Source organism: Stenella coeruleoalba (genome assembly GCF_951394435.1).
Source record: "Stenella coeruleoalba genome assembly, chromosome: 13".
In the NCBI taxonomy this organism is placed as follows: domain Eukaryota; kingdom Metazoa; phylum Chordata; class Mammalia; order Artiodactyla; family Delphinidae; genus Stenella; species Stenella coeruleoalba.
This window is the reverse complement of record NC_137159.1, coordinates 43,866,824-43,890,070: the sequence shown is the minus strand read 5'-3', so window position 1 is coordinate 43,890,070 and position 23,247 is coordinate 43,866,824. Positions and strand designations below refer to the sequence as shown.

The following is a 23,247-nucleotide window of genomic DNA, read 5'->3' as shown; positions in this document are numbered from 1 at the left end:
AACGGGAACCTTCGGGTTTAAAAATTATGCTTAGATAAGATGTCTAGAATACACAAGAAAATACACAAGAAAATAATTTGGAAGCCTACTAAACAGTAGAGGAAGCTTAACTGTAAAGTAAGCTTTTGCAACAGTCTATGACTGTTTGATCTCTAAGACCACCACTGGGTCTTAGAGATCAAACTGTCTACAGACAGTTCATACTAAAGTGGCAGAGTTATGACAGAGACCAGAGGGCCTACCAAGTCTTATTTACCTTTTGGTCCTTTAAGAAAAGTTTGCCATCCTTCATCTAAATAGCAACATTTAAGTGAGTTTAACCACAGTTTCTGGGAGATAGTTCAAAGTTTTAGTTGTTTCTAAATCAAGTTTTAGAGAAATGATACTCCTGTTGGTTTCATCACACTCCAGCCTCATGCTATTCTTAGAAACACATACTTTTGTTTTTAAAGTACATTTAAGTGGGTGTAAGAATTTTTCAATATTGCCAAAAATACTGAAAATATATAATTAGTAACGGAGGGAAAGTTTTGGGTATCTACACATGGAATTTAGAGATTATCCCAATTATCAGGTGACATCTCTATTTTCTGATTGGGAAACATAAAGAACATACTTTATTTCATTGCTTCTAAGACAGATTTCTTAAAATTTTAACTTCTTGATGTTGAGATATATTTTATAATCTATGGCATTACACACTCACTGTTAGCCAAGTGGCAATCATGACAAAGTAACATGAAAAATTTGTACTGACACTTTCTGGTAAGATCAAGAAAACATCAGAATCTGTGTAACTTAGATTCCATGTATATAGTAAATAAGAGGAGAAAGAAAGAATGGCAAGAGCAGGAAGAATATTCTGAGGTAACAGGATAAAAATAACTGATGTATGTTGTGGAAACACTACCAGTTTTTAAAAAACTATCTAAATGTAAGAATCATAAAAAAAGCTCATGCATATGAAATTTGCTCTTGCAGCTACTTGAATGAAGGTTACAAGTATTACAGAACCAATACTTCTTTCAATCCATTCTGATGTGTTCAGAGAAAGCAACAACTGTTCTTCAAATTCTACAGAAGAACTTAATCTAACTTCTTTAGTCTGTGAAATGGCAAAACAGCTTGGACAAAGAAAACGTAAGCTCATTTTTTAAAGTTGGGGGAATTTCTTGGTATGATGTTGAAAGAAATGTTACTTCTGTACTATTCCTGACACAAAGAAATAACCTGAATTGAATCATGAGGAAACATCAGACAAATCCAAATTTTCACATACTACAACAGAAAGTTTTCATTTTTGTCTTGGGTAACAAGGGGATTACGGAGACAACGGATAAAATCTGAATTAGGACTGTAGTTAGATAACAGTATTGTAAAAATGTTATTTAATTTCCTGACTTTCCTGACTTGATAATTGTACAGTGGTAATGTAGAGTTTTAGTAGATAGACACAGAAGCAAATAGGGGTAAAGGAGCACTGTGACATCATTTCCATACCTTTTTCTTCAATGATTCAGAAAAAATTAATTATATATTTATGTATGCAAATATGTATATACAAATACAAGCAAAGAAAGACAATGATAAAGCAAATAAGAAATAAAGTATTAACAATTGGGAAATCTGAGTAAAGTGTATATGGGAGTTCTTTGTACTATTACTGTAATTTTTCTGTAAATTTAAAATTACTTCAAAATAAAAAGTTAAAAATTGACACAATTTTAAGAAATAAAGTGTGATATGTTCAATACAAAATACTGAACAGTCAACCCATAGAGATTAGCTTATGTATTTATTTTAAATTTCTTTTTATGGTAAATTTTGCTTTCCAGAATTAATTTGAAGCAAATTCCATGTATACAATTCTAGAAATAATTCAGTAAAAAATAAAATAACCCTAAGGCTAATATCATATCTATAGAAATTAACATATGAATTTATTCCTAAGTGAGAAATACACTGAAAATACCTGCCAAAATAAGCAGTTCAGCAGTAGCTGTATTACTTATCCCGTCAGATTCTAAAAGAAGTTTTACTGAATGTTTCAAAGGTCATTAGCATAAAAATGTTTGAAATCTGTCGCACAGCAATTATTGCTAAATCTATCCTTCCAGCTTGGATAGAAATAATGACTATAGTAAAAAAAAAAGTTAATATTGCTATTTCCTTGTGTCTCAACACATATTTTAATACTGTAATCCATGTTCCTAAAGCCAAATCTGCTCCCACAGTACCAGAAAGAAAAGTTTGAATGTTGTGCATTTATTTTAAGACAGCATCAAAATATCAACTGCCCGCTGAATACACAGGTAAGTTATTTCTTCTTTCCTTTAAACATTACTACCAACTCAGTATAGTAGAATTCAGCATGTAGAATCCTTAATTTTGGAAATTAAGAAAAAAGTAATTTATCTTCATTTGTGGGCTAACAATTATTTTGAGGCAACAAAAATTTTTAATTAGAAAATTGTTAGACCTCAGAAAATTCAGGGAAATGAAAGACCTTGAAGACTGTGACTACAAGAAAAAGGGAAATTAAATAGGGACTTTTCATTGTTAACGATCAGTAACTGCTTCCCCATGTCTCATGCATCAACTAAATGTAAACAAGAAAATCTTTCTAATGAAAACAGAAATAAAAGCTGTAAAAGTTAAGAATTCTAAGATAGTAAATTATTATTCTCATAGTCTGAGAGATTTTATGTTGAATGCTCTTAATCCCACACATCACTAAGGATGAAGCAATAGAAGTGTTAATTTCAAAGTTATCTTTTGTAAAGGATGGCACTAAGATAAGAATGTCAACAGTGAGATTATAAACTGATTAATAAGCTAGGTATTTATTTCTTTAAAGTCAGATTTAGCATCATTTGGGTTTTTTAAACTTTAAAATATACTTAACACAAAATATTTCTTCTATTTCTTTTCTACTGCCTAAATAATAGCGTTAGCCCAAACCAATTCTAAAATAAAATTGCTTTAAAAAAAAAAAAACCTGGAAATATCTAACAGATAGAATGTAAAAATCTAAGTGGACATTAATAAAAAACAAAACATATAAAACAACTATAGTTTAATTCAATAGTAACAAAACCATAAAAGAATCAAATAACATTGGGAATCTAAACCTTCTTTAAGAAGGGACATAGTTGTATTTCAGTTATTTTCCACTTAACACTAACATATATTTAATATAAGAAAGGGTACTTCAATTACAGCTATATGTTCATTTTGTCTTTAAATAGAGATTAAGGGGAAAGTTTAAATATTTTTGTAGTGGGAAAACACAACATTGGTTTCATTATTAAATATTCATCCCCACAAAAAAAAAAGACACAATGAACCAGTAAAAGCACTTCTTAGTTATACTAGATAAGTGCCTGACCTAAGGGTTCAGAATTACATTTCATTAGTACTTGAAACTTTTTTTAAAACCAAGAATTAAGAATTTGATTCGTTAAATCTCTTTATCTCAGTAATAGTTTGAACGCATTTTTTTTGTTTTTACAATAAACAAATCAACTGCCACATATTCTGGCCTTGTCAAAGTCACAACTGATCAGAAATCTATTATTATTCTTCATAAACAGTTAAAATTATGGTTATGACTTTTCTCTCAACAGTTTGCAAACACTATTTTACAGGTAATTCATATAGAACCAGAGCATTATCACTTACGTCATCACTCTGCTGGGCTTCCTGCATTACAAATTCTCGGACCATGGAAGGACTAAACTCTACTAGATAAGAAAATATATCTGTAGCAGCTGATCTGACTTGCAAATCATCCATGCCCTGATAAAAGGAAAATCAGGTTACTTAGAGACTGTGAACAAAAGTTATGCCTGCGTTCCCCCTTTTTCTCCCCAATCTATGCCAAACAAATTTTTGGATTTAGACATGGTACTGGAATCAAAACATATAATCTCTCCCATCCTTTTCTTTTACAAATATTAAAAACTTTAGGCAGCTCAATGATTAGTTTCTGCCAGTTTTTGTCTTTACCACCACAAAAATAAATATTCAGAGAATTTAAATATAAGAATCAGCACAGGATTATAAAGCACTGCTTTACAAATGCTGCAAAAAAATTTGGGGGGTGGGAGGGAGGATTCTTGATTTAAATATATGCAAAAATATGAATGAGGTCTCCTAGTTAAGGCTTTAAAACTTTCCAGAAGCTGTCTTTGGTCCTGTTTGCCAGTTAGGCCTTAGTAACTGATTCTCCCTTTTATGACTCTCCTAATAGAGGATGATTTTGAAAACAATCTGGGTATTTTCACTCTTTTCCGTAACTTAGTTTTCTAAGGTAGTGATTTTGAATGCTTTTTCCCTATCAGTACATGAAGGATACATGATTCAAAGATAAAAATCTCCAGGTGATTCTGAAAACATTCCCTAACTTAGCAGTTCTCAAAGTGTGGCCCAGGGAACCCTGGAGAGGGGTCTCACACACTGAAAAGTGGGGTTATAACACCCTTTTCAAAATTGCATGAGATTAAAACTATTTTCGTAATATTATTTATTATGAAAATAAATATTAAGGCATTACTGGCCTTTTCCACTCCCAGTCTATCACAAGTATAGTGGGGTTTTCCAGAGGCTACAAGATGTAATATCGTTAACAGATTAAATGGAGACGCTGCTATGAGAACCTAGCTATCTTTTATTACGCCAGGCATCAAAGGGATTGGCAAAAAATGTGAAACAATGCCACTTGTCTCACTAAAATTTTTTTGTTTTGGAAAAGTTATTTTTTCATGAAAGTTATATTAGTTATCTTAACATATAATGGGTTATCATCATTTTAAAATGAATTAATAAGTACTTAAAATTTTCTCAGTTTTAATTTTTCATACAATAAATGCCAGTGGATAAAGCTCATATAAACAAAAGTAGGAGAGAGAATCACTCCCTTAACCCCATATTGTAGCACGAGCCCCCTTGGTCCAGTCTGCCCTTCTCCCATTCACTGGTCTAAAAAGGAAAGGTATTTTATTAGTTTCTATGAAACATACTTAATTTTGTTATAGAAGAGATAACAGTCTCGTAAAACCATGTGGGATTTTTATTTACTTGAAGCCATATTATATGAATCATATGTTAATATTACAAATTTAAGTTAATAAAAATCTGAAGAGGTTTTATGACTCACTACCAAATGAATCATAATCTAAAATTACAAAATTCAATATGCATTACTATAAAAAATTATTTCCCATCCACAATATAAATCTATTACAAATTCACAATTTCAAAAACATGAAAAGAAGCTATATAATTACCATTACAATTTCAAGAGCAGGAAGAATCCCCAACTTTGCCAAAGTTTTGAAAAATGCATCCCTGTTTTGAGGTTGTAATGTCTGAGAAAATGCACAAAATTCCTTGAAAAAATTAACCTGTAATGTTAGAAAGAATAGTGAGAAGTTGACACACATTAAAAGTAACTCTGAGGCAAACTGTAATGTGATCTACCACAGTGTGGAATTAACCTTCTCAGGGACCTAGAGTTTTTAGGGTATCCTGGCTCCTCAAAAGCTAAAGAACATAGAAACCATGCTATAATTAATGGTGGCTGGGTTTTCAGGGAACACTCATAAAGCACAATTCAATTTTTAAGAATTGTAAGGAACATTAGAGATTTCCTAGAATAAAGGGCTAATTTTATAAATGAGAAAACTGAGAAATAACTATACCAAAGATGACGTGGCTGATTTTAAGTCAGCAATCTTTCATTACTTCTTTAGTATCTGATTATAAGGTTTGAAAAACTGGCAAACTGCTGGTACACAGCAATCACCATTCTCTTTCCCCAGAGCATGGTTTATATCTCAAAAAAGTGACTACCAACACATTCTAAAGAAGAAAAACACTTCCAAGAACCAATTCATCATTCGTTTATTCAAGAAGGATTCTCCCTACCTCTTGTTTAACAAAACAAAAAAAGCATCTCAATAATGTATCTACAACCATAAAAATGTGTGAGTTTGTACTTCTGTCCTAACATAAACCACGTCTTGATTTTGTAATTTATAAGGCACATATTCCCTCACTGGGAGGAATAAAACCACGTCAAAATATCTCTAAAAACTTCTATGATATACAAAACAGTAAGTTTTGGAAACTTTGCAAATAATCATTTCATAGTATAATTTAAACACAGGTGACCCTTGAACAATACAGGGGTTGGAGTGCCCACCCTCCACTAAGTCAAAAACCTGTGTGTAACTCTATAGTAGGCCCTCCATATCTGTGGTTCCGCATGCAACCTTGGACCATGTAGTTCTGTAGTATTTACTATTGAAAAAAATCTGTGTCTAAGTGGAACCTGCAGTTCAAACCCACATTGCTCAAGGGTCATCTGTTTATATCTTTCATAGTAATTACAAAAATTTTTCTCTTAAATTAACAATTTCAATATTAAAAGCTGTGTATGCCAAAAGAGTAAGTGCTCTTTAAGGGTGTGAATTTCAGTAATAAATAACTTACCAATTCACGTCGTTTATCATCATCCGTGGCCTCATCTGTTAATTGTGCAAAAACTTCAGACAAAAACTTTTCATCTTCCTACAATGAGAAAAAATAATTACTATGAATTTAATAAAAGTATAAAGTTATACTCATTTATATGATTTCACAAACTATAATAAAAATAGCTGAAAACCTAAGAGCAATTCCATTACAAAACCTAAAATTCCAGGTATATTCATATTATAATTTTCAAAACTTGACTACACCATTCAATATTAGTTAGACATATTAATACCTTGTTTAATCAGAAACCTCAACTATAAAGAACTCTTTGAAAAACAAAAAATAGATGTTCAAGAGGTCATGCATGAAAACTCTATTTACCTTAACCGAGAGCCTCTCTAGCTCCCTTTCAGGGTCTATTTATTTACGCTTAATTTAAACGTAATTCAAACAAGTCTGAAGATCTCATTAGTCCACAGTGGATTAGAAAAATGAGAGTTACAAACACGGCAATAAAGAACACTGAATTCTGGCAGTGATAAGATTATAAAGGTTAACTGTGATTATCTTTTGGTGATGGATTATGAGTGATTTTCTTTTTTGCTCATCTGTATTTTCCAATTTTCTATAATAAATATGGACAATTAAATTACAAAGGAAAAACTGACATGAATATTGAAATTTACTTTAGAGATTTCCATCAAAGTGTGCTGAAAGAAAGTTATGCTTCTAAGTTTCAATAATCTTCAAAATTCACTTTTATGAAATATAACTTGAATACTTTTAAGTAATTAAAATAGCATAACCTAAAAATATTTGTAATAGTGATAACTGCATGGTTGATAATAAAATCAAAGCATGACATATAAAGGATATAGCTAATATACCTGCCCTTTCTCTTACTGTGAATCATCCATGAAGTGGTATCAATCCCTTAAAGCCTTTCTGAAATAAGGTAGAGCACATATGAAAAAACGAATGAAAAGCACTAGTTATGGTCATGGAAAATATAACATGCTCTCCCGCTAAACATCCTTTGGAGCTATTCAAAGACACATCACTAACAGATAACACCTTTTTTGACTCAGAATAGTGTTCGTTTTGTTACTTAGTTGACTCCTTTTGGATCTTATGTATGGAGGCCTGAATCATCTATCTACCTTCTGAGAGAGTTCAACTACATAAATAATCTTTTACTTATCCCTCAAATCACTTTTTCATCTCAGTATTTTAGGTTTTGTTGAATAAGCACATATTTACCTCAACTTATACCTTTTATAAATTTTTATCTTCCTGCACCTCTCCCAGATTAAATCTTCCTTTCCTGTCTAAAGATTTTTAACTTTTTCAGAATCTTTTCATAGGAAAATAGTTCCAGTTCTTTGATAAATGCAATTTCCCATTTAAATTCTTCTTATATGACTCATTATTTGTTTGCTGATGGCTAGAACTGCATAAAGTATTACAGAAGCAATTTCAAGTATTACAGTCTGCTAGGAGAATGCTTTCCAATTCCTAGTATATTTCTTTTCTGATCTCTAACATTATTTTTGATATTATTCTACACAAGCACTCTGTTCCAATGTATTAAGGGAGCAATGTTAGGTAGCTTAAAGCCTATCATAGATATAGCTGGAAAATTTCCCCTAAATCCCTGGTTCTTCAAGTAATTAAAGTAGTTTCTTTAGATCACTTTAGTTTTTCTTTTCTATTTCATTTTAAGAGCTTTTAATAAATCATAATTATTTTAAGTCATATTGTGCATGTTTACTATTTTGGATAACAAAACCTTAAAGGGAAAAGATGAGCTCCTCCTAGAAAGTCTGAAATCGAACTTTTTTCTTTGTGATGATGTAAAAATGGGCACACACACAAAACCAAAATCCCAAACCTAGGACCCATGCAACATTAAAAATTCTAAAAGGATCACGTAGACACAGAAATTTAGAATTAGATGAGGCTTTAACAGAGTACCTAGAGATTGCCTAGTCTAATTTTAAAAGTCCATCCCAAAGAATGGATTTATCAGAAGCTAGCTAGTGATAAAGATGGATTTAGAATCCTGGTCTCCTGCATAATGAAGTTCTGTCACTCTCACAACAGAAAATATACAGGATAGATTCCTAAGTAGGAATCAAACCAAAGCAAAATATACACACAAACTAGAATGGGCCAAGTCCAGTATGACAAAATTTAATACGTTAAATCCTACACTTGAGTCCAAAAACCTCTAAAACAAAACCATATTATTGCAAAGTTGTTTTCTTAATGGTGTTGGAAGATTTTACATATTAAATTAATGGGATGAAAGGTTAGAAAGTTCAGTGCTGAAATCTTGCAAAATATGTCAAAAAAGAACTAAACCACTGATCCCACTGGGTTTGTTTTTCACCCAACTCTTATCTATGGAATAGTGAAAATTTATGTAACATGCTAAAATGTCAACATTTGAGATACCTGTCCTTAATCATTTCTAGTGCAGGGAGAAGTTAAAACTTCTTGTTCTGAAAAGGATCTTAACTCTATAGCTGTCTATGTGGAAAAAACCTCAATTTACTGGCTTTTTGGAATTTAATTTATAAAACATTTTAAAGTATATTTCTCAATTCTGGACACAAGGGATTTTGACCTGTAATTAGGTAGAAAATTCAGGTTAACTAAAATCTTATGTCCCTATCATGGTTATGATAATCTCAACATGTATTAGAGTATATATTAGGAGCCAGTGACCACCCTAAGTGCTTTCATATAATTTCTCAGTTAATTAACCTACTTTAGGTTAGGAGTTATCTATGTAGTTTTATACTACCTCATTTTGGTCGAGTTAGATAAAATTCTTACATTTTTACTTGCCCTATGTAACTAATGCAACAACAGGCTAATACTTATTTAAGAAGCTACAGATATGCATACTAGTTAGCCAGATGGGTATCTGGAAACATCTAATGCCTGCAGGGAAATCTCAGAGATGGGCTTTAGGAAATGAGCCTTTAGAAGCCAATGGCCATAATCTTGCTTTCTCCTCACACACTGTTGAAAACAGAATTCAGCATCACGGCTGACACGTAAGAGATAACGAAGTGGTAAACCTTAAGTAAACAACAGGTAGCTCACGATATCTGGCTATTTCATAAAATGCCTTTCATGGACCAGAAATGAGTAAAACTTGGTTTATATTAGTATAACTTTCACAAATAGACCTATGACAGAATGTATAAAATGACATAGAAAGTTATAAATATTTACAGATTAGTTTGCATAATTTATTTTCAAAACATAAAAAGCATTATGATTTACTATTATGGATTTGGCAACTCTTCTGAAGTCAAAAGCAGTCATTTGAAAGCTACACTTGAGCTTCTGTTACTGGGTCCTTTATATCAACTACATTGACTATGGGCTTATTTCCAGTCTCCTGAGACTATAACTTTTTCTGTCAGCAAGTGAAATGGCACCCTGAATTGTACAGTATGGTTTTAAAAAGTGGGTCCCATGTATTATAAATGGAACCCAATGTGTAAGTCCAACTTGCCTCACACTTATTACTGTGGAATAATGAAAAACTGCCTGGTGAAAGAATTATCTGGGAAGTAAATCCTATACAAAAGTAAAGTTATAATGGTGAATAATGGTTGGAAGTATCATGAAATGGAATCTCATAGGTAAGTACTGAGACAGACATTCTTAACTTTTTGGTCTCAGGACCCCTTCAAACACTTAAAAACTACTGAGGACCCCAAAGAGCTTTTATTATGTGGGTTATGTTTATCAGTATTTACCATAATTAAAACTGAGATGCTTAAAAACATTAATTTTCATTAAAAAATAAGCTATTATGTTTGTATAAATATTTTTTTATGAGGAACAACTGTATCATCCAAAATCATAAACATTTAGAAAGAAGAGTGGCCTTGTTTTACATTTTTGCAAATCTCTTTAATGTTTGGCTTAACAGAAGACAGCTAGATTCTCACATCTCCTTCAGCATTCAATCCATTGTGATATGTTTTTTTTTTTTGTTTTTTTTGCGGTATGTGGGCCTCTCATAGTTGTGGCCTCTCCCATTGTGGAGCACAGGCTCCGGACACGCAGGCTCAGCGGCCATGGCTCATGGGCCCAGCCTCTCCGCGGCATGTGGGATCCTCCCGGACCGGGGCACGAACCCGTGTCCCCTGCATCGGCAGGCGGACTCTCAACCACTGCGCCACCAGGGAAGCCCGATATGTTGTTTTGGTTGAAGTACATGAAGAAAATACAGCCTCACGGTGACAGAAAGTTGGAAAAGGAAAAACTTCACAGACTTCTCTGAAACGGCTTCAGGTACTCCCAGGGGTCCACAGACATTACTTGAGAACCACTAACTACACTAAGTACTATAGTAGCAGCTCAATAAACTTAGTGACTGATGTGTAAATAACAAAGGCAGTTATGCAGGAAACTGTTAGTATACTATCACAAGTAAAGCAAAATCTTCAAAGTCATGCTTACCAAACTGTTAGGGTATAAAGGATTAACATGATATAAACATGGTATAAGACTCCTACTTTACAACTCAAGGAGAGAGAATAAAATCAACTTCCATAGCAAATAATCTATCATTTACTGAAAATTAATGAATGTTTCTCAATTCTGGCTGCACATCTGAATTATTTCGGAAGCTTTAAGCACACACACTCACGCATATCCCCAATAATAACTAGGTCTCACAAAATGGAATAAAAAATATTAAAAAAAACAGCTGCCTGTTTCGGATGATGAAAAAGTTCTGGAAATGGATAGTGGTGATGGCTGCATAACACTGTGAATGTACTTAATGCTATGAATTGTACACTTAAAAATTGTTAAAATTTTGAATTTTAGGTCATGTATGCTCTACCACAAGTTTTTAAAAACAAAAAGTTAAAAAAAAAACCCAGCTGCATGATAGGACATTTAGAAATATAAAAGGTCACATTGAGAAATGATTCTTCTTCAGAAAACTATGAGATAAAGCCCTGTTTTCTATGCTTGATAGTACAATTAAAGTAAACAAAAGAAATCTTTCAAAACGAAGGAATGAACACCAGCTTACCTATTAAGGGGACTAAATATCTGAAAACAAAATTATGAAGAACACCTCTGTTTACTTACCTGCAACATGCTGACTATTTCAACTTTGTTGAAGAAAATAAAAGATGTAAGAGTAGAAAGAAAATTCTCTTCAAAAACTGATGGTGTAGGCAAAATTATGTCCTGAATGTACTGTACCCTGTAAGTCTGATGTATTTTTTGCCTTAGTTCAGAGTCTGTTATTGGTATAACTTCCTTAAACTTTGCAGTTTTGGTCAAGAATTCTCTGTGCCTTTTTGGCTGAGCCAAAGCAGGGTCATATTCAAGGCATCCCACGACATCCATGATACACTCATCAGAAAACATTACCTCAAACAGAGTTGCCTTATTTAGGAATAAGATTCCTCTAATAATTTCATACAAATGGTGTAAGCCTTCAGTGTTTTCTAGGTTCTCACAAGCTTGGAACAGCTGCAGTAGTTTTTTAATATAGCCTTCATTTTCCAAGGCCAGAGCCAGCTTTTCCCTACGGATAGGTGAGGAGAGAACTGAGGTAACTAAGTCAGCAATCTCTTCAAGTTTATTGAGTTCACATGTGGGCAGGTCAATCAGATGACTGGTTTCAGGCATTTCTTCAAATCGTTCTTCTTCTGATTCATCAATGAGGTCCTGTGTGACTTCCACTGATGGATCCTTACCTTGAACCTAAAAATATCCAAGTACAGCTGGTTACCTTAAAATACAAAAGAATTCAGAATTTTGGGAATCAAATCACTGATCATTCAATTTTTAAAAAAAAATAAATTTCTTTTTCTTGGGCCACGACTCACAGCATGTGGGATCCTAGTTCCCGACCAGGGATTGAACCCCTGCCCCCACTAGACTGCTGGAAGTCCCCTGACTAGTGAATTTAAGTAAAAATCAATACTTTCAAGGAATCAATACTAATAGTCATTGTTAATTAAAAGTGAAGTCTAGAGGGGGAAAATACAACTAGTTTAGAGTCAGTTATTTGAGTCTTAAGTTACTGACTGCAGATGGTTTCACCTCTAAATTTCCCAACTTACAACTTGAGATTAACTCTGATCCCTAATAACCTGAATATTTCAGCTAACGTTATGTTGTTTGATATTAAATTATGTAATAACCACTTGCAGTTGTTTATTAAATTCACTCTACCTAGTAGAGTGTATTTTGCAGAAAGTAACTCTCTTCCGTTGGTCCCCCAAAATTACTATGTATGACAAAGCACCATCACACTGGCTAACAAGGACACTACTGAGTTCAAACCAAATTAAAACCCAACTCCCTGTATATTCAAGAGTAAGAAAATATGATTTCCTCAAAATACTTTCGAAATTCACTTTTGGAAAAGTATTTGCTTTTGCTCTGAGCCTGAAGCTGATAAATAGACTAATAAATAAAGTCTATTCTTTTAAAAACTGGCATTCATTTAACATCTGTGATAAAGCCTTCAAGTATTATCTAGATAAAAATCACAACATAATGAATAAAGAACTGCTTTATGATTCAAGAAAAGCATGGCTAACAAATTTTCTATAATGAATTACTCTAACAAAAAATGTTTAGAACTTTACTTTTCATAAATTTTTCTAATTCATAATCCAAGAGTGCAATCATCCTCTCTTCTCCACCTTAAAACATCTCGAATATCCTAAGCAGAAAAAGTTCCACAAATTTCCAAATCCACCAAAGCAACATATGAAAAAAGACCTAAGAACTCAGAGAAAAAAGGAGACGGATATACTGATGCATACAAGATACTTTTTTTCCCTAGAGGAATGAGAGTATTTCTTTTACTTCTGAGTTCTCAACAGAGTAGCTGAGCTTAGGGAGGATGACACATAAATATAAGAGAAAATATAAGTAACAAGGTCATAAGAACAGTTCAGATAAAATGCCTTGGAAACTCAGAGGAGGGAAATTCCAGCTCTTGGGGTGTGGGTGAGCAGAGAACACAAGGAAGGAATCATAAAAGCAGTGGCATTTCATAAAAAGGAATGAAACTGGGTCATTTGTAGAGTCGTGGATGGATCTAGAGACTGTCATACAGAGTGAAGTAAGTCAGAAAGAGAAAAATAAATATCGTATATTAATGCATATATGTGGAATCTAGAAAAATGGTACAGATGAACCAGTTTGCAGGGCAGAAACAGAAACACAGATGTAGAGAACAAACGTATGGACCCCAAGGGGGGAAAGTGGCGGGGGCGGTGGTGGTGGTGGTGGTGGTGGGATGAACTGGGAGATTGGGATTGACATGTATACAGTAATATGTATAGAATAGATAACTAATAAGAACCTGCTGTATAAAAAAATAAATAAAATAAAATTCAAAAAAAGAAAAAAAAACAGTGGCATCTGAGATTTTAAGTGGACCTTCAAAGATCGGTAAGATTCTGAGGGGAGATAAAGGTACCCAAAGTGCAAAGGGAAGAGCACAGAGCCAGAGAAATGGAAATATGTGACATGCATATGGCAAACAGCAAAAATGGAAATGTAGACTCTAGCCAGATCATGAAAAGTCAAGCTAAAAGACCTGCATTACTGTTCAGGGAAGTGAATGTGTAGCACTGTCCTTTAGAAAATTAACCTGGCATCAGCTGCATGAGACAAATTTGACAATATAGATAAATTAGGGTGTTATTCCAAAGGCTACATGAACAACTGAATTTGGATAGTGATGTTGGGACAGATATGGGATAGCTACAAAAGAGAGAAGGAAACACAATGACCCTATAGTTTTAAACCCATCATTGGGAAGATTATGGCTTCTTTAACAAAAGCTGGGAATGTGGGAGAGGAATGCTAGGAAGAGTTCAGTTTTATTAAGTTTGAGTTGTTTGAATATCCAGCTGGCAATTCAATCTGTGGGCCTACTACTCTGGAAAAAGAATAGGACAGAAGATAGAGATTTGGCATTAGGGTAACAGTTAAAGCCAGAAGACTCTGACACTAATCAGAGAAAAGAGAAAACGTAGTGTGAGGGGAAGGAAGAAGAATCAGAGGTTACAAAGAACAAATAAGAGGAAAACAGGAGTTAACTGACACTTCAAATGAACATAGTTTGCATATGTTTAAGAATAAAAGCACAGCTCCAGAACCATGCATGTAACCACTAGGTTACAGCATGTTTATTTCTTTGTTATCTAGTATTACCCCTTACAAGCTTCCTGGATTCATCCTGAACGTAACCCTGACTGATCTAATCTGTCAACATCACATAAACCCAAGTGTCTACCTGGATGACAATAGTGCTGTCCACCAGATATTTCTGGTTCTCTCCCTCTTGTGGCATGTGAGTTCATTGCTTCCATGAAGTTACATGTAGCTGTGTGACTTGCTTTGGCCAATAAAAGTGCCATGTATAACTTCTGGGAAGAGCTTTCAAAAACCAGTGCTTTGATTTGCCACCTTTCTTTCCCACTTTGCAATAATCATGGAAGTATTAAAATGAATTCTCTATCAACTTGGGTCCCTGAGAGGCTCTGTTAAGCACAGCCCCTTCCTCTCCAACACTGGTCAAACAGCATTAAGGGGGCTTCCCTGGGTGCAGTGGTTAAGAATCCACCTGCCAATGCAGGGGACACGGGTTCGAGCCCTGGTTCGGGAAGATCCCACATGCCGCGGAGAAACTAAGCCCGTGCGCCACAACTACTGAGTCTGCGCTCTAGAGCCCACGAGTCACAATTACTGAGCCCACGCGCCACAATTACTGAAGCCTGTGCGCCTAAAGCCCATGCTCTGCAACGAGAAGCCACTGCAGTGAGAAGCCTGCGCACTGAAACCAAGAGTAGCCCCCGCTCACTGCAGCTAGAGAAAGCCCCCGTGCAGCAACGAAGACCCAACGCAGCCAAAAATAAATAATTTAAAAGAAAACAGCACTAAGGAATAAACCAAACTTTTGTTGTGATAAGGTTCTAAGTCCACACTATCAGTAGGCTTCTCGATGAAAATTTCTCTTTTCCACACTCCTATCCTAGTCCCTTATAGCTACTGCTTTAATTTTTTTCCCTTTTCAAGGGTCAAACACTATTACTTTCCCCTTTAAATCTCGTAAGAGAGAACTTTGTCCCTTTGGGAAAAAAAGAGGCCATCAGTACTCAACTTCCTCCAACATTCTTCTTTTCCATCTCACAACTTATCTTCATTCAATTCCTTTATCTGTTTAAAAGAAAATGTCTCTACCATTTTCTGAGGTTAGAACTTCCATATGTACTTCTGATTTTATGCTTTCTAAGAGCTCAATATGTATCAATTATCTTAGCTCTTTTTTAAAAAATTAATTAATTTGGTTGTGCTGGGTTTTAGTTGCCAGCAGGTAGGCTCCTTAGTTGTGGCATGTGGGCTCCTTAGTTGTGGCACGCGAACTCTTAGTTGCAGCATGCATGTGGGATCTAGTTCCCTAACCAGGGATCGAACCCAGGCCCCCTGCACTGGGAGTGCAGAGTCTTAACCACTGTGCCACCAGGGAAGTTCCTTAGCCCTTGTTTTTGTAATTTCTCTCCCCACAATGATTCTTTTGTTCTGTCATTCACCATTCCCCTTAAGATACTTATTGCTCTTTGAGCTGTCAATCTTTTTCAGAGAGGAGTTCTATTTTCTTATTATAAGGGGTTAAGAAATGACAAAGAAACAGGCTTTTTATTGAAATTGTTCTTTCAAAGGTCAGCAATGACCTCACAGAATTAAAAAGTAAAACACAACGTATGGTTCTGTTGAATACAACACAGTAGCTGGGAGCAATAAACTAAATGTATACTCAGCAACATGGCTAGATCTTAAAAGTACAGTACTGAGTTGTGCAGTAAAAAATTAACCTTGCTAGACCAGCAGAGTGGCCAAACCTAACATTGCTTTCAAAGGCGGAAATGTTTGCGTAAAAATCAATGACAAATGGGGAGGAGAAATGGTAACAGAGGGCAAAGGAATAAATAAATAGGTAATGTAATGAAGGAAATCTAATATTAACACTGGTGCCTTACAAAAAGCTCAGAGTAAGAGACGATATTCTCTTAGCTCAATTGTAACAGATGCCTGGAAGGGTGAAGCCATATGTTTCCCAAGTCTACCACTGCTCCTGGGACTCAACAAGGTCGAATGGAAGTTTGTAAGTCTACTTGATAGAGCTGACACCACCCTGGGAGACACTGTCATACAATATGATGAACTGGACCAATTATTAATGACTGAGTGGGATTCTTATAATGTGCCAGTATCTACTGACTCTTACTTTTTTCAGGTTACATCTACTACCATACCGCAATATGGTATAACATTGCCACTGTTGATCCAACTACCTCATGTACATAAGCCTTATGATAATATTGATATTATCATCAAATGTATTAGGAAACTGAATTAAAGCCTCCTTAGCATGTAATGTTGATAGAAAATGGCATGAGGAATAAGTGGACTTACTAACTGTTAACCATCAGCTAATTTCTATACTAAAGAGTTCTCTACGAGTTTACCATAAGGTACAAACTGTGGTAGATCAAGGAGGGTAATGAGCAATCAAAATAGTGCAAAAATATAAAAAGTAAACCATGGCTTTATAGGATAGAATAGTTGTTGCTTTAAATCTACTCCTAGCCCAGACTGACTCCTCCAAATGTTAGGCATATTCATACTGATACTATTGCTCTGTCATATAAATGCTACACTAAGTGTAGATGCTTAGACAAATATGACCATTTTGCTGTAAGTCTTGGCCAAGGGCCAAAGGGTGGCCTTTGCAGTAAAGAACTAATCTTGCCCAAAGAAAGGTTTGGACCTTGCCTAACTCCTGAGAGTCAACCTCTAAGCACTCTGAATATCCTATCTGTTGGGAGTTTTTTTGTTTACCTTGGGCTATGCTGGACAGTCCACATACATGTGTGGATAACTGTATGGTTTATGGAGGAGATCTTGGGCCACACAATATCAGCTCAACCTCTGGGAGTGCTGGAAGCTAGAGTTAGCCACATGGGTATTCAGCCTGCTTATATGACTAACACCCCAATGAAAATGCTGGGCACAAAGGTTTGGGTAAGCTTCCCTGGTCAGTAATACTCTGTACATGTTGCCACCCATCGTTGCTGTGAGAAGTTAAGTGCTGTCTGCATGACTATTCTGAAAAGAGAAAATTGGATACTGATGCCTGGAACTCTCCTAGACTCTGCCCGATGTGCCTTTTCCCAATGGTAATTTTAACCTGAATCACATCATTGTAATAAACTGCACCATGAGTATAATAGCTTTGTGGAGTTCTCTAAGTCTTTCTAGTGAATTAGTGAACCTGTGAGTGGTCTTGGGGACCTCCCGAACTACATGAGTGAAAAGAGTAAAAAACAAATTTCAGCGAAAAGTTCTAAGACAAAAGTACAAAGTCATTAAGAATATATATATATATATCCAAGAACATATATTAAACGGCATGTGCTGAGGTGTGGGGAGGGGAAAAGTGGGGCAAAGTATAACTGAATATGCTGATCACTGGAAAATATTAACCACAATATAAATTTATGTTCTAGCAGGCATGTAATTCAACACCCTAGTTCTAAATAAGATGTTTGTCTTCTGTTTTATTCACTCATTCTTCAAATATATACCGAGTACATACACAACGTGTGCCAGTTGCCATGCTGGTATTGGAGGGAGAAAACAAAATAAAATATCACGTTTCAGTAATTTATCATAAAAAAAGATTAGTCTTTATATACTGCTATTAATATTCTGAACAGCCTTATAAATATTATGGAAAAGTAATCTTTCATTTTGAAATTATTGCCTTCATTATTTACATGGAATATTTTTCCCCCCATTTCATAGATGAATGAATTCATGGTTTAAGTTCATTGAATTAAGAACTGAACAGCAAGTATTTATGAACTGCATATGTATGTCTGCAATAGAGGTCCCCTTTTTTTAGATCTTACACCTCACTTTACAGAAGACTTTGCAAACATAAAATTCAATCTCAATCCTTGGAGAGCACATGAGATAACAAAGGGTAAAAATGAAGACCTTCTTGCCATCACCATCCACAGGTTTAAAAACAGGCAAAACAAAAAGGTGAAATATTAACAAAACAATTAGGATTATATTCTTATGTATATTGTACAAATTAAAGAAATAGCATATTTACTAATGTTTTCAACTGTTCATCAACTAGAATTCTAGTACGTATGTATACTAATAATGCTCCAGCAATACATGATGCATACATAATCAGATAGGAGGTAGGAAAGAAACAAACCATCTACTCCCAGATAAGAAAAGTTTAGTGATCTAGAGCCATGTGTCAAATAAACTTTCTATGGAATGGTAAGATTCTTACTACACTTTCGTAGGCCACTTTATTACGCTGTTTGGCACTGTTATTGGGAGGACCAAGGAAAAAGAATGCTTGTGGTCAGATCCATAAAGCTAACTCAAGAACCGTCAGTGAGGGCTTCCCTGGTGGCACAGTGGTTGGGAGTCTGCTTGCCAATGCAGGGGACACGGGTTCGAGCCCTGGTCCGGGAAGATCCCACATGCCGTGGAGCAACTAAGCCCACGTGCCACAACTACTGAGCCTGCGCTCTAGAGCCCACGAGCCACAACTATGGAAGCCCACGTGCCTACAGCCTGTGCTCTGCAACAGGAGAAGACACCACAATGAGAAGCCCGCTCACCGCAACTAAAGAAAGCCCACGCGCAGCAACAAACACCCAACGCAGCCAAAAATGAATAAATAAATAATAAAAAAAAAAGAACCTTCAGTGATAAGAATCCTTAGAGGTAAAGCTGATATAAGTGAAATGACGACAGTCAAAAAACACTATAGGGACTTCCCTGGTGGCACAGTGGTTAAGAATCTGTCTGCCAATGAAGGGGACATGGGTTCGATCCCTGGTCCGGGAAGATCCCACATGCCGCGGAGCAGTTAAGCCCATGTGCCACAACTACTCAGCCTGCGCTCTAGAGCCTGCGCTCCACAGCAACAGAAGCCACTGCAATGAGAAGCCCGTGCACTGCAACGAAGAGTAGCCCCCGCTCACCGCAACTAGAGAAAGTCGGTGCTCAACAACAAAGACCCAACGCAGCCAAAAATAAATAAATTTATATTAAAAAAACCTGTAATAGAAGATTAGCCTAGGCAACCACTGAAACACAGTGATCTCCATTTACAGAAAATAGTAATTAAAAATGAATTTTATGATTTACCAACTGTCATGGCCCAGATTTGCCCAAGGAGACATAACTACTCAATGTAATGTGGTACCCTGAACGGGATTCTGGAACACTGACATTTAAGCTGAGGAAATCTGAATAAATGTAGAATTTAGTTAATAATAATGTATAAATAATAATAATACATAATAATGTATGAATATTAGTTCATTAATTGTGACCAATATGTATACTAATGTAAGATGCTAATAGGGAAAACTATTTAATAGGGGAAACTGTGAGGGGAGGAGATATCAGGCAGAGGAGTATATAGAAACTATTTTCTGCTCATGTTTTCCATAAATCTGACACTTCTAAAATAAAAACTTCATTAAAAAAATTCCAAGGCACAACTGAAACATATACTTCACTTAAAAAAAAAATTCTAGTTACCCTGAGAGTTACCACCTATCCTATATCCTGCTACACTGTAAATTCCTTCTGAGTTGAAGTCATGAGCACTTTGGATTATTAGTGTCTGGCACACAGTTATCCATAAACATTATGCAAACAGGTGACCAAATATTAAAGAAAAGTCTAAAAGCCTTAGAACATAACTATTTAACCTTTTTTCTGTTAGAAGATCTTGACATTTTGTAGGGTATTAATTATGAATATATGCTATCAAAATCTAAAGTGGTAAAACAAAATTACAACTTGAAAAAAAATTTCAAAAATTTTGATGTATAACATAGGAGACATTTGTAGGTTAGGTTATCAAATTCTCACATGAAAATATTATCTCTCCACATTCTAATACACATCTGTTAGATATAATGAAAAAAATAAATCATGAATGCATGCAAACTTAAGTTAAACATTACTAAAATAACCTTACCTGACAAATTTTTTCCCAGATCTCATCACAGCCAGCTTTTTCCTGAAAACTTAGTGCCAGATCATAGTTCTCAGCTTCTGACCAAACAATTAATGTATCCTGTTTAAAAATAAAGATTTCTGTATCAGCACACCAGAAAAGAAACAACTACAAAGTATAAATAAAAATCAAGAGGACAGGAAACAGCGCAGCAATGCCCTCAGGTAAGTGCAATTAATGTACACTCAAATGACATCATATAACTGTATTTTGTTATCCTTTGAAATTTTAGTAATATCTGGCAATGAAGTCATAGCTTTGGTACTGAAAGTGACAGTGAGCAATTTTCTGAAACAAAAAATATTAAAACATGTTAGCAGGCTCTAGCTCATGTTACCAAGATAATGTTTAATGGAAAGTCTAGCGTTCTTGGCCAAAATATCATGTAGACATTCTAATCATCTACTTCCTATTGTTTCCAGAAAGTCAGCTGTTCCACTCACTAACCACCTACCCGTTTATTTTTCCCTTCAAGCTGGTTACCAGTAGGCTAACTAAATAGCTGATAATTATCCTAAGGTTTGACCCTTTCTATTTTTGCCTTTTTAAAATCTGGAAAAGCCTTCAGGATATTAAGGAATGTGAAACAATGCTGACAGAAAATACTTGCTCTACCTGTATTACCAACAGCACCTAGTTCAGCAGCTTAGATAGTAAAAAATTAAAAACCTCAGTTTCAGATAAGTGTTTTTCTGGATGTCCTTAATTATATCCCTCCCAAAAGGTTATGCCTTTAGGGAAAAGTTGTCAACTCCCTTATTAAAAACTTAGGTTTGGTTTTAAATTACAACACTCAAGTTTAAACACGAAAATCACTATGCAACACCTAAATGAAATGGACTTTTAAAGGATACATAATAATGAAAGGCTAATATGGCCAAAACTTTGATTTAAAAAAAAAATGCACATTTAAGTTTATTCCCTAAATTATCAAAAATATAATCTATGAAAGCACCTTATATTTATTAATTGTTCAGCTGACAGTACTTATAAATATTATGCTGATATTAAAAAATATATAAAATTAAAAGTTAGCCCCAGGGACTTCCCTGGTGGTGCAGTGGTTAAGAATCCGCCTGACAAAGTAGGGGACACAGGTTCAATCCCTGGTCCGGGAAGATCCCACATGCCGCGGAGCAACTAAGCCCGTGTGCCACAACTACTGAGCCCATGCGCCACAACTACTGAAGCCCGAGCGCCTAGAGCCCATACTGAAACAAGAGAAGCCACCGCAATGAGAAGCCTTCGCACTGCAATGAAGAGTAGCCCCCGCTCGCCGCAACTAGGGAAAGCCCGCACACAGCAATGAAGACCCAACGCAGCCAAAAAAAAAGAAAAAAGTTAGCCCCAGATTAATAAAGACAAAGTTTTAAAAATGAAAACATTTCAATACTTTGGTAGCTCATCCCTTAATTAATCTAGGCCTCAGATGAATACTTATCTGTTGTGTGATCAGGTAAGAAGAACACTGAAAATCTGTGTTCTAGCTTCTGGCTGACCATGCTTCTTGGAAGGGATATTTGCCATCAGCTATTCTAAAATTTTATCAGGTTGTTTAAAAACCTTTAGTGGCTTCCACCATGTAGAGAAGAGGTTGTGAAATCTTTTTAAAAAACCAGTAGAATGCTTTTTATAAACAAAATTTTAGTAAGAATCCATTAAAAAAAAAAGATAAAAACAAGGCTATTCTAGTTAAAGCACTAGGGCACCCACACAAGCTCCATGTTCTTTCCTCAGTTCCTCAGTTGTTTTTTTAGAGCACTCCTCAAAACAGCTACATGAACAGTGCTCTCCAAACTTTTAAAAACCGTGTGCCTCAAATTACTTACATATTATATACAGAAGTATAATATTACTATAGCCATATTTTATAAAACATACAGTAAAATAGAAATTAAAAGGCTTATATAAAGATTAAATAAGCAATATTTAAAAATGTTTAAACTGCAATGGCTCCATAGCATTATTATTTAGAATTTTAAGACCCAATATTGTTAGGGCACAGTATATCCATAAGTGATAGGAGATACAAATCCGTATTTAGTGACATCCTTTTAATAATTCTGAATTTTGGGGAGGGAAACTTTTTGTAATATCTATTTTATCATTATTTCGGCTTTGTCACTTGCCCGACAGATTACACTAGGAGTATAAATGTCAGTTGGACCATTATCTTGTTCACTTGCACTTACAGTACTGTTTTCAACCCATTTTAAGGCACATGCTCCTTTTGTTAGGGTTACAGGTTAGTTTAAATTGGAAAATATCTGTAAACAGTTATCTGCACATACAGGCTATAACTCACAATAGGCGGAGAACACTTTTCATGGAAACGTTACTCTTCTCTCAGAATACTATTCTTATTTTTGACTCTTGACCGCATGACTTTATTATATATTCGCAAAATTCAACTTCTCCTTTTGATACAATAAACAGGTTTCTTCTCCAATGATTCATACTGTGCATTCTATTTTGGAGATCACTATTACAACAGAATGAATGAAATCAAAATCATTTATCCAGGCATACAAGGCCCTTTGCATTTTGGTTCCAATCTACCTTCTGAGAGAAAAGTCGAGGTAAGCAACGAAGTCTGAATTAAGATAACTGAGTCCCCTTCTTCC

At 35.0% G+C, this 23,247-nt stretch overlaps 1 protein-coding gene across 1 annotated transcript in view; it reads right to left on the bottom strand.

Moving 5' to 3' along the window:
• Positions 1–23,247, bottom strand: part of PPP4R3B (protein phosphatase 4 regulatory subunit 3B) — a 59,982-nt gene that overhangs the window by 27,843 nt on the left and 8,892 nt on the right. Inside the window, exons 3-7 of the mRNA XM_079941076.1 lie at positions 20,585–20,683; positions 11,611–12,234; positions 6,496–6,573; positions 5,289–5,405; positions 3,682–3,798 (exon numbers count right to left, since the gene is read on the bottom strand). Of these exons, the coding sequence (XP_079797202.1) occupies positions 3,682–3,798; positions 5,289–5,405; positions 6,496–6,573; positions 11,611–12,234; positions 20,585–20,683 (1,035 nt within the window). The remainder of the gene's footprint in view (positions 1–3,681; positions 3,799–5,288; positions 5,406–6,495; positions 6,574–11,610; positions 12,235–20,584; positions 20,684–23,247) is intronic.